The following is a 14,753-nucleotide window of genomic DNA, read 5'->3' as shown; positions in this document are numbered from 1 at the left end:
CACAAACGAACACAAGTAAACGAACACAATAAATGAACGTAAATGAACATAAATGAAAATATATATTTTTCTTTCCTAATAATTTTAGGATTATGTTTTATTTAATTGGTTTGAGTTTTTTTATTTGTATTTAAAATTAATTGAATTTTAAAATATTTATGGGTATCAGATTAAAATTTATCGGGCTTTAATATTTTAAATGAGTCTAGAGAGATTGGTGTAAACATAAATGAGTGCACATAAACGAACGAACATAAACAAACATAAATGAACGAACATATTACTGAACGTTCACAAACGTAAATGAACGAACGAGCCCTCTATTCATGTTCATTCATTAAATTAAACGAACACAAAATATTGTTCATGTTTGTTCGTTTAATAAATAAACGAACATAAACGAACTTCCCGCCAAACGATTCATGAACGGTTCGCTAAATGTTCAATTCGTATATAGGCCTAATGATATTTAAAGTAATTTACCCAACTTCATCGCAAACCCCCCCCCCCAACACACACAAAAAAGTCATTTGTATTTGTGCACATACGTTTTATTAAACCCAACGGGATATAGGTGGGTATTCGGCCCAACCGGGTTCAAAGTAGGTGTGATGAAATGTGGGTTAATTTGGGTTGTGAGAACAATGGGATTAGGTGAGTAGGGTTAACCCAATGGGCCATTTAGTTTAGGCTTAGGTGGCCATTGATGGGATGTGCAAGATGATTAGGGTTGGGCGGTAAGAGTATTGCCCACATGGAGGATAGCACTGACGGATGTAAATAGGGTTTAAGATCCATCATGAAATCTAAACTTTTTTATGTTATTGTTGCTTTTATTGATGTGTTGATTCTAAAATTTTATTTGTGCACGTTTTATATAAAATTTTCTTTATACAAAAATATTTATGAACTTATCACATGTGATGGATAGGGCTGAGGTCAGAGGCAAAATACAGTGGGGGACGTGTGAGGGTCACGGCCTCCACATTACAAACCAAATCCCGCCACTGGTTGAATTTTGTTGGCTGATACATGTTGTTTATAGACACGGACAGTACCTTGTTACTTGGCAGAAGGTAAGGAGGCTTCCACATTAGGTAAGTTGTGCCATTAAACTTGATGTTGATTGTATCAGACGACATTTCTCAAGAAAGATTATATTAGACGACAAGGGTTGGGCGTTGTCAATACCTGGAGTTTGCAACGTTTCAGTGGCAGTTGCTCCTTGATCTTTTTCTGTTATTAAAACAAGGTAAAGAAGTTGATTAAAAGGATCTATCCAGTAATAAGTTTGTTCAAAAGCTTATTTAAAGAAACATCTTTGCAGCACTCGTTTCATTTGCTCTCAAAAATGTTCTTCATTCCAAGAGTTGGTTTGGCACGCAATGACAAATAGACCCTTAAAAATATTAGGATTTACAACTAGCGTACATGCAAGCAACGTTGGTGTACGTATGAGGAAATCATAAAATAAAATTAAATAAACCTTAATTGAAGCAATTTTGGGCAGCAAGGAAGTTAAACCCTATTCATTGCCCAATACTTTTTGGCCCTTTTTCTTCCCTCCACGTTACAAACAATCATTTTGTCTGCTTGACACAAGACTCCAAAAAGCTTCCCATAGGCGCAAGTTAGCACCGATTAACACTCCACACTCACACAGGCGGCGCGTCGTATTACCTCCGGCAGATCCGGCGCTCGACTCCACTCCCCACCGGCACTGTCGTAGACCAAAACAAGCCCGTCTTTGAAACCCCTTTCACTCCTTCCGCCTCTTCTCAACAGGTCATCTATGCAGCCGACGACTTGTACCAATATTACCTTATTATCCCCAACCCCTACACAACAGAATCTCACCGTCCCGTCGAGTCGAATTTGAGTCGGCATCGGTGGACTTTTCATCCGACACCACTCCCCGAATCCTTCACCTCCGCCGCATTTTCTCCGCGCGTCGAATCGCCAAAACGAGAGTTCCACAGCGTGGCTCGTTAGAACGTATACGTATCCGGCTACCGCGCACGCCGCCACCACACAGCCGCCACCCGGTACGGCTCTGCTCCGCAACCAAACACGCGCCTCTACGTCGTACAAATCCATCGAGCTTGCGTAAACATGAGCTTCTATCCTGCCAACTCCATCCCCACACGCGCCACCGATTTTCAATCCACCGATAACGTAAAAGACCCCATCCACCGCCGCCCCAATGCACCCATAACGCCTCCTTTGCGAGTAAGAAACAACGCGCCAAGTATCGTTTTCCGGGTCGTATTCCTCCACGGCGGAGGCAATCCTCGAACCGACGCCGCCGGCGACATAAATCTTGTTGGAAACAACCGCGGCGGCGTACTTTTTGCGAGAGAAAAGCATGGGGGATTTGGCAGTAACGTGTTGGGTCCAAGCGTTGTACCTAAGCATGAAGTTCCTACCGATCATGTAAATCCGGGGTCCGATCGAAACGAGCCTCGATATACTATGAAGCGAAGCGGTGTTCATAGGTAGACATAAAGGGAGGTCCCAAGTAGCTGCATGACAATGTTTGGGTAAAGAGAAGGAAAGGGTGGCGGCAAAGATGCCGGAGTCGGTGGCGGAGAAGGCGAAGATGGAAGGGCTTAGGAGGCGGAGTTGGTGGCGGAGGAGGAGGAAAGAGGGGGAGAGAATGAGGTAGAACCAACGGCGGCAGACGAGGGAAAGGGAAGGGAGGGAGGAAGAAGGAACCCTGGAAAGGCATTCCAAGAGGAGATCATCGGGGAGAGAAGAGAGTGTTAGAGAAACAGTGGGGTTGAGTTGTTGGGGTGTAACTATCAAAGATTTGTGATTTTGGTTTGGGAAACAAGACTTCATTAGCCATGAGAAGTGCCGAGAATTGCAGCTCTCCGACATTAAAATCTCCAGATTATAATCACCTCACCATTTCAATGCAGCTGCTCAAGCTCGATTATTTTTCTCCTACACAACGATGGGAAACTACAACGAGATTGAGGGATTCACCAACCAATCAAATTCCCTAAAATAAAACCCATCAAACCCTAAGGGGAATCAGAAATGGAAAGCAAGACGATAAGAAACTGGTAATACCCAAGATGCCCAAGCAGCAGATAGAATTAGGGCTTTTGTTTTTATGAATCGGATGGGTGGCCCGTCCATTATATATTGCCACATCTGAAATGACGTTGATGGCAAAACTTTTCTAAATATCTGACACGAATAATACTTTTATAAGGTTTATTTTAATAAATCCCGATTAAAAGATGTGTCCCAACTCCAAATCAGATTTCTTTAAAAAAAACACAGGCGAGCATCATTTTAACCAGACATGGTGAATCATTTCGATAACATTTATGTCGGTACAGTTTAAAAAAACGAAATACATGTTAATCAATAAAATATCATTCATATAAACGTTGATGTCGTTCTGGTTGATTGAATCGGGTGGTGTTATTGCACGGGATTACCGGTTATGCTCTACCAGTTGCGGGATTGGACAACGTACGTTAGGCATTCGTTTAGCTTATAAGTTGGATGCTCCGCGGGTGATAATCGGGAATCTCGGCTAATCTTGTGCGTCGACTGGTATCTCATCTCATCATATTGATCTATTCATGGCCTGCTTTCACCTCGTCAAAGCAAAAACAGATGCTTGCTGCCGATGCTAACATTCGGGTCATCTATGTGCGACCCAGCCAATTTTATTGCTCAAGTTCTTGAACACCGGGCTTCCTCGTATCGCAGGCCATTATACTTCTATTATGATATCCCGGATTGTGTTGCCCATTCCAAGATAACTTAGTTGTACAAAGAAACAAACACCTAAGAAGAACATCAATAAACTAAAAATTCCAAAATTAGAAGATCCAACCCCAGGTGCAGTCCACCGGGTAAACTACAGATTCAGTCTTAATGGTAACAGTCTAATTGATCAAAAGCAGTACATGAAAAACAAAACTGATAATATGTTTCCATCCCACCTATAGTTTTACAACAATTCTCAGTTCTGGCATGTCCCTTCATGCTACAACTCCATATCCAAATCAACCCAAGTGATTCGGTGTCTAGCATCAAGTACTTCGATCATGAAGGCACTACACGATAAACAAACATGGTTAGCTTGGACCCCAAAATGGCTAAACAAACAGTAAAAAGAGGAAACACAAAGCGAATGAAAACAAATTTGGCAATTCTTGATGGCCATATCATACCTTCAACAAATGAATTAGTTGCACAGATTAGAAAGAGAAATGCCTACAACCTACTTTATAGAACCACTATATGCAAATATATTGGACCAAATCATAAGTCCACTAGATTAGAGACAGTAATTACAGTCCATATCCATTACGATTCGACATATTAAGCAAATTATCTTACTGTATGTTGAAGTATCAATTTGCTCAGGAAGCTCCTTTATATCCACCTCAAACCTTTCCTGAACCTGAAACCATCAAAGTAACAAAAGTTATTACACAAAAGTGACTAATCAGTTCTAGTATATATATATATATAAAGTACAGAGAGTATATGAAACAGAAATTGTCTATAACCTGATTAAGGACATCAGAGTCAGACGCTGATGAGACATATGTAATTGCAAGCCCCTTGGTGCCAAACCTACCAGCTCTACCAACCTGTAATAACAGAACCCAGAGAAAGATGATAGAAAGTCGAGGTCAGCATGACTCTGGTTCAACTGCAATAAAAGGAATAACATAATTTACCCTATGCAGGTAGGTATCAGCAGAGTCTGGCATATCATAGTTGATAACAATGTTAACACGCTCAATATCGATTCCCCTTCCAACTAAATCTGTGGCCGCGAGAATTCTTTTGTGACCTTCCTTGAAACTCTTGTATCGTGTCAACCTTAAAAGATAATAAACAAATAATCAGCTAATATCAGGTTAAATTCAATGTAAAAGTTGCATGAATACATTCACACACAAGAGAGGCACAAAATAGAAGCCCATTCCAAAAAGAAAATTTCATACTAAGAGAAAACCGCTGAATGTTTATGCCTAAGATGAAATATAAATGTCAGATACACAGCAAAAAATTAATCGACACAAACACTAAAGTCATAAGAGGATATTAAGCAAATAACCGAAAGCAGGGAAAACAGATTTTATCTAAAACCACCCCGAAATATTTCAATAAGAAAATCAGACCTGCCCATTCCTGAACCATATTTTCGGACAGAAACAAAACAAACAGAAAAAAGATCCTATTGGATCAAATCAGAACCCAACAGGCTCAGGTTATTTTTCCAACCCTACCGAATATAGCAAGACGAAAATCCATAAGAGGAAACAAAATAGCCAAAACAATCTTGAAATATCTACCTCTTCTCAATTCACCACATTGACACAAAATTTTATAACGGCATATGTAAGGCATAGATCATAGATATAAGGATACTTCAGCCATCATGCCTACAAAATACTAAGGAATGCATGCATACCTTTCTTCCTGGGACATTCCAGAATGGATACAGATAGAGGGGAAATTGCACTCCACAAGTAACTTGTTGAGCTCAGCCGCTCTGTTCACACTTTTGACAAAAATAACTACTTGATTGAAATCTAAGGCATCAAGGAGATCATTCAACTTGCGATTTTTCTCTAGCTCGCTCAATTTAATGTAATGCTGCATGGGTAGAAAAACAATTATCTAGGCATTAACAATGTGTCTACAAGAAAACTGCAAGGAACAGGAAAGAGAAAGAAAAAGGAAGGACAAGTTTCCCTTGTTTGGATGCTAAGAAAAGAAAATGAAAGGGGTGCGGTGCGTGGGGTGGAAGGGTACATTGCCAACCTTACTTGGTTAAGTATACAAATGGGCCAAGTCATTAATATAATATACCATCTGAAATGGAAATGTTAAAAAAAAGGACAATTTCTTCTGGCCAATCAGAATTTTTCGAAGAGGAATCTTCATTCACAAATCTTCCTAATTTGAAGGAACAAAGAGTTATATCCAGATCCCTACCCGACCAAAAAATTATTGAAACAAAAAAAAATAGTCACCTCTATACCCTTTACCTTTCCTTCCTTCAAATTCAAACAAAGCCTATAAAGTGAAGTGGTTAGCTCTATGCATACCTGTACCAGACCATGAAGAGTCAACTTGGCCTCATCATCAACATAAATTTCCATGGGCTGCAGCCAAAACATCAAAAAAGACCATCAAAGGAGGAATATATTTCAAATGCAATCCAATTTCTAAAAGTATGTATCCTGTCATTAAAGAATGGTACATACAAAAACTACATATTACCCACATAAAGTAGTAGTATTGAAGAGACAAAATAGCATAGACATTAAAAAGAAGTGTAATTACATCTTGCATAAATTTCTTGCACACAGGTCGAATTTCCTTGCTAAGTGTGGCTGAAAACATCATTACTTGTTTATCATGTGGAGTCATCTTGAAGATCTCTTGCACATCTCTCCTCATGTCTGTACAATTTAAAAAATAAAAATGACGACTGATGGATATATAAAACAAAAGGCACCTAAGAAGTAGCATATCTACAGCAGATAAAAGGAAATTAGAAAGCATACCAAGCGACTCAAGCATCTTGTCACATTCATCAAGAATGAAATGCCTCACATTCTTCAAACTAAGATCTTTATCCCTGGTAAGAGCCAAAATCCTTCCAGGTGTTCCAACAACGATATGACACTCATTCTTTAGTAAATCCTTGTGGACCTTGATATTGACACCACCATAGAAGACAGCAACTTTAATATCTGGCAGATAAGTACTGAACCTCTCAAACTCATGACAAATCTGTCAAATCATAGATGAAGTGGGACTCGTTAAGAAGGAACCAAAGATGAAAAGACACTACAACCCTCAACTTCCATGCTTACTCCAAACAACAAATTGAAGTCTCTGAAACACACCTGGTAAGCTAATTCTCTTGTATGACACAGAACAAGTGCAGCAACTTGACCAGCAACTGGCTCAATTTGCTGAAGAGTTGATAGAACAAAAACAGCTGTCTTTCCCATGCCAGATTTTGCTTGGCAGATCACATCCATTCCCAGAATAGCTTGAGGGATGCACTCATGTTGCACTAATGAATAAGAAAATAAAATTGCAGTAGGCGAACCCTCAGTAAATTATAAATGTTCTTCCCGATCTTTTAACGGAAAGGTTACCAAACCAGTTTTCTTGTTGAAATGATGAATATAGAGGTAGTGATTACCTGGATAACAAAATCTTTAGAAAGTTAGAAAAAGAACAAGCAAGCAAGATTGAATAGATCAGTCAATAAAGATGAAGCTTTACTTGCGAAACACAAAAATGGAATTGTATACTCAGCCATATGCAAGTCCAGCAAACTTAGCTTAAACAGATTATTAAGAATTATACAAAAAATAGTAAAAGAGCTTAAACAGACAATACAAAGTAACAGAAAAGAAGAGAAATGCAATGATGATACTGAATATTAGAATGCCTGGATAATTAGGTTAAAAATGCAATTCCAAGGCAAACCATTTCAAAGATTATTACAAAATATATAAAGTGATGTGTCATCCAAAACAGTAAATAAAAATAATAAAGCATCAAACTTTTATACAGCCACCATTGTAAATAACTTAAACCAAGAAAAACAAAATGACTTAATTCATGCAATTCACATATGTTAAAATCAGTCGAGTTTTCGAAACTTTGCCTTCTGAAGGATGTTCAAATCCGGAATCCACAATAGCTCGAAGCAGCTCTGGTTTCAGCAGGAAGTCTCTGAATCCCGAACTGTGAATTCCAACATACCCCCTACACCACGTAAAAAAAATTAATACCAACCCAACAAGATCACAACCTAATTATTTACATTACATCCGTATGAAATGGCACCAAGAATTAAAAAGTAAATTCAGTTTTCAGCTCAGCATTCAATTTTAAACTACTTCATCGACTTCAAAAGATCAAAAAATAAGTACCCATTTAACAAATGAAATATAGACACATGCAATTCAACATAACTTAACTCTAAAATGACATAGCGTAATAAATTTTTATTCTGAAAAATATACGAAGTAAAAAAGACTAACTTTTTAGCAGAATCAGCAGCCTTAGTGGAGACAGAGTCGGGGGCTTTTTCATCTTCTTCTTCATAGTCGAGAAGTTCTTCCTCATAGGCGTCGTTGTCCTCCTTTATCTCACCCATCCTATTAAAAAAATCCACTTTATCTCCAAATTCATAGTTAGGTTTTTGAAAATTTTCAAAATTCGAGACAGTAAGAGAGAGATACAAATGTGGAAGAACGTATACCTTTCAGCTCCGAAAAAAGGCACGGCTTTCTTTTCCCTTGTAGTTTTGATGTCGAGAAACAGGAAGGAAGACACGAGAACAGGGAAGGAGAAGATAAAGATAAAACCCTAGATCTAGGGTTTGAGGACAGAGAAAGGAATATAAATTTTTAAAGGACGGAATTACCCTTGTTAGTTGTTACTATCAAACCATGGTGGAAATTATGAAGATTTTTATATAATTATTCTAGCACTAACCAACCGATTTCGGTGGTTAAAATTTAAAATAATGATTGTTATTTTTAAATGTTACAGATTTGAATATCAATAATTATATGATATTTAAGTATTTATTATTAAATAATTGAGAGTTATTAGAACATATATTATCACTCGTAGTCACTTTAGATTAATAAAAGAAACTTATAATTTCGTTTGAATTTTCACAAATGAATATTATGCTATACATTATCTTTCGAATGTTATTTTTTTTATAAAAAGCATTTAAATATAAAAATATCCATTCAACATTTTGAATAATATTATGAATATTTTACAACAATGTAATGATAAATGATTTATTTTAATTAAATTTATTAGTTTTATAATTCTTTCAAATGTTCTTCGCAAGATGAAGTTTCGTTTCACATTGAAATTTTTGAAGAATTTTTTTGTGGCGTCCACAACTGAGGTCGCAAAAGAACATCTGCAGATATAGAGTCTTTAGAATATTAAAAAATCATCTTCAAAATTAAACTCTACAATACTCAAATTAATAACAATAATTATTAAAAATAATAAAAATGCGAACTCATTGCTATATCACATACTCTCCAGACTCCAAGATTGAGAAAATCCCATATGATTTATATAATAAAGTAAACATACAGTTCAAATTCAACCATACATGAAATTGAGAAGTATAGTAGAACAATAAATCATCAGTTGCTCTCCTCTCTAATACTGTATTAGGCCATGTCATCAAGAGCCAACACCAATATCATTAGAAACCAGTATAAACAAGAGGAGCTGAAGCAGAATATGGATCTTCATCAAGGATCATTCGGGGGAGAGAGGCGCTCAAGTGTGGCTTCACACCCCCTAATAAGATTGTAAAGCAACTCAGTGGAGAAGAACGGCTGCTGCAAAACCCTAGGCATGTACGATGACTGAACAGCTCCACCTGCACGTTTGTTGTGCTTCTTCACAATCTTCATCAACCCTGTTTTGTTTCAAGCCCTTTCTGGTCAGAAACACATTTTTTTTCGATATTTTTTCGTGTTCGTTGGTTGCAGATGTTGAGATTCGAACGAATACGAAGTTTAGATAGAACATCATTAAGTGTATATGTACCTGTAAAGTTGATGACACTGTAATGGAGTAGCATCACCATCTCCGAGTAAAAATCTAAGAGTTCCCTCCGCAATTCCAGCATTTCTTCATCGTTGCCATTTAGGTTTTCAGCCCTGCTTTCAAGCTCCTGGAAACACCAAGAGGATTAAAAGTTTCGTTGAACCAGAAACAAATGCAAAGTTGATCAATGACGCACAGTATAACGTTTTTACCCTGAGCATGATGATATAGTCTTCCTCTTTGTCCAGATAAAAGGTGTTGACCTTATCGATTTCCCTGTTCAATGACTGTTTGAAGCCCATGTCCTGTGTGGGTAAATTCCCAGATCTCACTCTGTTTCTTCCATTTGAATTAGGGTTTGTCAGTTTCAGTTTCCTCTTTAGTGCCTTATACGCCAAGAACTTGCGTTCCCATTGGGGCAAGCTTCTTGAAACTTCAGCTCTGTGTCTTTTTCCATGTTTCATTTCTCCTCTCCCTGTCCAAATTGATCCTCAGTTGAGCAATATATATATATATATATCTATATCTATATCTATTTAAGCAGAAAGATAATTACGAGGTAGACTGTGGGATATTCGTCGATCACATTGTAAAACTAGTAGTATATTCTAAATATGCTAATGCAGAATATGAATTGAGTTTAAAACTGCAGCCAATGGTTTTGTAGGAGTCATATTTTGTCGAGTAAAATGGCATCCTCTAGCGTAGAAGGCAGATACTTTATTAATATGACAAATAAAACTGTTTCTCTGTGTTGGGCACCATTCGGAGGATCGTAGCGATAAATACAAGAGAAATATGCTGCAGTATCCTTTGGGATCTGAGTCACCTGGTTTGACCGCTTCCAAGTTCTTGGGCAAGTAGGGATGGCAATGGGTCAAGTCGGGTCGAATTTTTGACTGCTCCGACTCCGACCAGACATAATGGAACCATAATCTACCCCGACCCGACTCCGATTTTAATATTGCTTAAACCGCTCTGACTCCGACCCCAAAAAGATGGATACCTGAACTCCACCCGACCCGACATGTATCACAGTAAATCAAATAACAAAAAAAAATCCATTGAACAAGGAAAAACAAATCCACAACAGTTTAGAAATTTAAACAACAATATACCCAGAACAACGAAAACAAATAAAAATAATAAATTACTATCTAATAGTTTTTTTATGTACACGACATTTAAACAACAATTTACCCAGAACAGTGAAAACAAATAAAAATAATAAATTACTATGTAATAGTTTTTTATGTATACGACATTTAAACAACAATATACCCAGAACAGTGAAAACAAATAAAAATAATAAATTACTATCTAATAGTTTTTTTTATGTATACGACATTTAAACAACAGTATACCCATAACAGTGAAAACAAATAAAAATAATAAATTACTATCAAATAATTTTGATGGATACAACAGAAACAAAAGAAAATAAATCATCAAAAGCATATTTTGAAATTAAATCATCAAAAGCATATTTTGAAAATAAATACTCGAAATCTCTAAAAAGAAAAGATAAAAGAACAGGATCCAAAAGACTCATGAACTAAAAATCTCGGATTTTTTAATAGAATAGTAAATCATTTTCAAAATTCAGTTTTTTTTCTTTGAACAAAAACAAAAAAAATATCAAAGAGATCGAGAGAACATCTGGAAGAGAAACAGAAAGCAAGTTTAATGTTTTTAACCTTCAAACATTTGAGTGAGAGAGATTAAACTTAGAAGAGAAAATGAAATGAATTTTTTTTTAAGAGAATGGATGGAGTCTGCGGCAGAAAGGAAATACGAAGAGAAGTAAAATAAAAATGAAACTCCAAACGTTATATTTATGTGTGTGGCATTTTTGTAAATAAGTTAATATATATAGTATAATATAAATAAAATTATCCGGGTGGATTATTTTAACCACAAACCCAACTCCGTCCCGAATCCGAAATTGTTTACCCTTTTATTTTTAAGCCAAAGAAAACTGGTGAAATTACACCATTAGTTTTTACGCTCCTTAGGATTCAAAATTTGAACTCTAAAATTCATAAATATTTAAAAGTAAATAAATAAAAGAAAAAGAAAAATCTCCATCAATATTTAAAAGTAAATAAATAAAAGGAAAAGAAAAATCGCACATGGTAAATGAGTTTATAAATGAATTTGTTCGTAAATATAAACAAATCAAATGTTCATTTGTACACTGTTTATTTAAACCCATCAGTGGAAGAGTTGGTATCTGTTATGCTTTGCATTCCATGTTTCTCCAATGTTTATATATATATATATATATATATATATATAGCTGCATTATCAAATCAAAGAAAACCTTGGAGAAACATGGAATGCAAAGCATAAACAGATACCAACTCTTCCACATATGGATTTAAATATATATATATATATATATATATATATATATATATATATATATATATATTTTATAAACATGTGTTACGGGAATAGCGCAATACACCAAATTCATAATCTCAATTTACTAAGCTAATGAATTTAATATTAAAGAACGATACCAATCAATGTGAGAATATCAGAAAATCCATGGAAAAGTTCCATAAGCTCCAAAACCCAGAACTGAAAGTATCTGTAATTCAGAATAAGAACCATGAAATAACACAGCAATAACATGGTAAATACATACTACGACATAAGATATACCATGATTTCTGTAGTACAAAACCCGAATTTACCGCCTCCGAATAGGCAGTAACGGTTGAGTGTTCTTGGCTTAAAACTCGGTCGGAGGTTTTAAACGTACTAACCTCCTGATCCTGTCTTTCTCTGTGTTCTCTAGATATCCCTTGAGAATATTTAGAAAAGAAGAGAGGGAAAAACGTCAGTAGCAGTAGCCAACAAGGAAAATGCAATTGGATGATAATTAACAATCAGACAAAAAGGAAAAGTTTCCTGACAGTGATATAACAGGAACTTAGGGGTGTGTGTGTTCCGATTATAAACAAATAGTAGCAACAACTTCTGATCAAAAGAAGAATGCCAAAATGAATTATTGATAGAATAACAATTTGTGACCTCACCTGCCAAATAATTTCATCTAAAGTCAAGCATATCCTTCCATACTTATCCAGAAAAAGGCGCTCCGTTGGTACCTTCCCACATACATCCTTTACAGCTGAGGTTAAACAAAGATCACCTCTGCCACTAGAGCAAAACAATTGAGGTAAATCAGTAATGAGTTCGTGTAATCTATGCACCATGCTAGACGATATATTTGATACCCTTTTCAATGCACTACAAGTATCAAACTGTTATCTTTCTTTAATTTTGCAAAGTACTAGATTACATTTCACAGAAAAACAATATTCATTTTAGTTACAAACCATAAGAATGGGACACACTATGGGTAAAAATCAAGCTATGTTAAATGTGATAAAGAAGCTTATCCAACCAAGAGAATAGTGATTTATGCGAGTCAATATAGCGAAAATCCATTGCTTTTCAAACTGTAAATCATCCAATAAGGAAAGAACCTATGACCCAATCAAGTTCTCTCACATCAAACAGCAAAAAAAAACTACATATTTTGAGTTGAGGGGTTTCAAGTTTGTAGCTTCTTCACCTCTCACAAACATAAGTTGTATGTGTAAAGAACGCAAGATATACTTACATGCAAGTTCATCATACTCATCCTTGCCAACTACATAGACGCTGACACCTCCGAGCACCGTGTAAACAATGTAAACAGACCTGATAAAATAGTATGATTGTTAAGTTCTTTAAACTGATATCTCTTAGTCAAAAGATAATATTTTTATCAGATGGATGATGCTAGAACTCCCAAAAGTTTTATCCTAAGCCACAAAAAACAATAACATATTTTGATTTTCATTTATTAGTTTTAAATGTGTATATTAGGAATCTCTTACAATATTTTAGGTCTTGAAGATAAAACATTATATTGCTTTTTTGATAACTTCAGGGATTAACTTAATTTCAGGACAGAAAAATAGACAGTAGCAAAAAACTAATGCTACTGCTTGAAAAATGTATTTTAAATTAGGACTCATTGGCCGTCAAAAACACATCCTAACTCCAGAGTAGAGACTGGATGTTTTTGTTTTACTCTGAGAACAGGTTTTCCTCAAATTAAAGTTACAAGGCTTCCTGAATAAAGATGGAAGTTTGGGAAAGAAATCCAATAAATCAGGCCTGTTGATCAGCTGATTATGCTATCTACAACTTAGTTAACTTTAGCTACATGTGTAACACCTCTACATCAGAACTAAAACAAAATAGTATGCTCGCTGCGGGCTACATCCTTGTTGGTAAGTTTGGGTGCAAAAGTATAAAACTAAAATCATAACAATTCTGTGCTAATGGCAGATGCACTCATGCAAGCATTTCAAGCGGTTCAATAAAGCCTTCTGGTTGTAGCAAACATCATTTACTCCAGATTTGGACCTTCCAACCATCTCAGAATCCATTCCCCATTGAGTAATTCTTGAAGGAAATTTCGAGATGGAAAACATGCATTATAGCTACAAGATAGATACGAAAGTAAAAAAATGGATGAAGGACTAAGGATATTCATACTTGTGAGAAGCAACAAGCAGCTCTTCATTCTTAACACCTTTAAGATTTTCCTCTCCCAGTTTAACTAGAAAAGTTCTCCAATGCAGCCGTTCCTCAACAGGAACACCATTAAATCTGCAATAAAACATAATCCAAGACATAATGCCCAACTATGTTATCAAGAAGAGGTAAGATATCAACCTGAGCACAAATTTGGAAGTTTGAGTGCATATTCCTCGAAAGGACAGACCAAAATCGAAAAGCAAAAATAAAGAACAATAATTTATACGAGTACAGGCTACTTCACTCTCACTGGACTGAGACCATTGTTAGTGGTAGGATTCTTGCGAATAGGAAACAGAAAGTCGTGGATGATGCCTGAAGAGAAACCACTCAAAGTGGAAATGTAATTAAAATGCCTCTTTTTCTGTTAACCGTTTTTGGGTAATGATCCTTGGCTACTCTTCTTAAGCACACACCTCTCTTATTGATATATGGATGACGAGAAAAGTTGCGATCAGTCTCCAAGACCTTTGAAATTATGGTGTCCTTATATGATGCTGGTTTGATTTAGGACCTCAGTTGAACTTGGAATAGATAGTATT

At 36.1% G+C, this 14,753-nt stretch overlaps 3 protein-coding genes and 1 pseudogene across 4 annotated transcripts; all 4 read right to left on the bottom strand.

Moving 5' to 3' along the window:
• Positions 1-1,562: 1,562 nt before the first annotated feature.
• LOC120185832 (F-box/kelch-repeat protein At5g26960-like) lies at positions 1,563-3,065 on the bottom strand. Its single transcript, XM_039189939.1, has one exon. It carries the CDS (start codon positions 2,878-2,880, stop codon positions 1,642-1,644), a length of 1,239 nt encoding a protein of 412 aa, XP_039045870.1. The 5' UTR covers positions 2,881-3,065; the 3' UTR covers positions 1,563-1,641.
• Positions 3,066-3,810: 745 nt separating this feature from the next.
• On the bottom strand, positions 3,811-8,426 carry LOC120185830 (DEAD-box ATP-dependent RNA helicase 15-like). 2 transcript variants are annotated; one of them, XM_039189938.1, is made up of 12 exons: positions 8,276-8,426; positions 8,055-8,171; positions 7,676-7,776; positions 6,900-7,072; positions 6,555-6,783; positions 6,331-6,449; positions 6,093-6,149; positions 5,453-5,637; positions 4,713-4,857; positions 4,539-4,622; positions 4,366-4,429; positions 3,811-4,079 (listed from the first exon to the last, which is right to left on the bottom strand). In XM_039189938.1, the coding sequence occupies exons 2-12, from the start codon at positions 8,168-8,170 to the stop codon at positions 4,069-4,071; spliced, it is 1,284 nt and encodes a 427-aa protein (XP_039045869.1). In that variant the 5' UTR covers position 8,171; positions 8,276-8,426; the 3' UTR covers positions 3,811-4,068. The 2 variants fall into 2 exon arrangements, with proteins under 2 accessions (XP_039045869.1, XP_039045868.1); XM_039189937.1 differs by having other exon boundaries at positions 8,055-8,187; positions 8,276-8,389.
• Positions 8,427-9,239: 813 nt separating this feature from the next.
• On the bottom strand, positions 9,240-12,211 carry LOC120185833 (SPX domain-containing protein 2-like). Its single transcript, XM_039189940.1, has 4 exons — positions 12,132-12,211; positions 9,819-10,081; positions 9,607-9,733; positions 9,240-9,475 (listed from the first exon to the last, which is right to left on the bottom strand). The coding sequence occupies exons 1-4, from the start codon at positions 12,172-12,174 to the stop codon at positions 9,306-9,308; spliced, it is 603 nt and encodes a 200-aa protein (XP_039045871.1). The 5' UTR covers positions 12,175-12,211; the 3' UTR covers positions 9,240-9,305.
• A 71-nt stretch (positions 12,212-12,282) lies between these two features.
• On the bottom strand, positions 12,283-14,475 carry LOC120185773 (annotated as a pseudogene).
• Positions 14,476-14,753: the final 278 nt, after the last annotated feature.

This window comes from Hibiscus syriacus, unplaced genomic scaffold (assembly GCF_006381635.1).
Source record: "Hibiscus syriacus cultivar Baekdansim isolate YM2019G1 unplaced genomic scaffold, ASM638163v2 tig00113124_pilon, whole genome shotgun sequence".
NCBI classification, from domain to species: domain Eukaryota; kingdom Viridiplantae; phylum Streptophyta; class Magnoliopsida; order Malvales; family Malvaceae; genus Hibiscus; species Hibiscus syriacus.
Note: the sequence above shows the minus strand (reverse complement) of the source record. Positions and strands in the feature narration are given on the sequence as shown.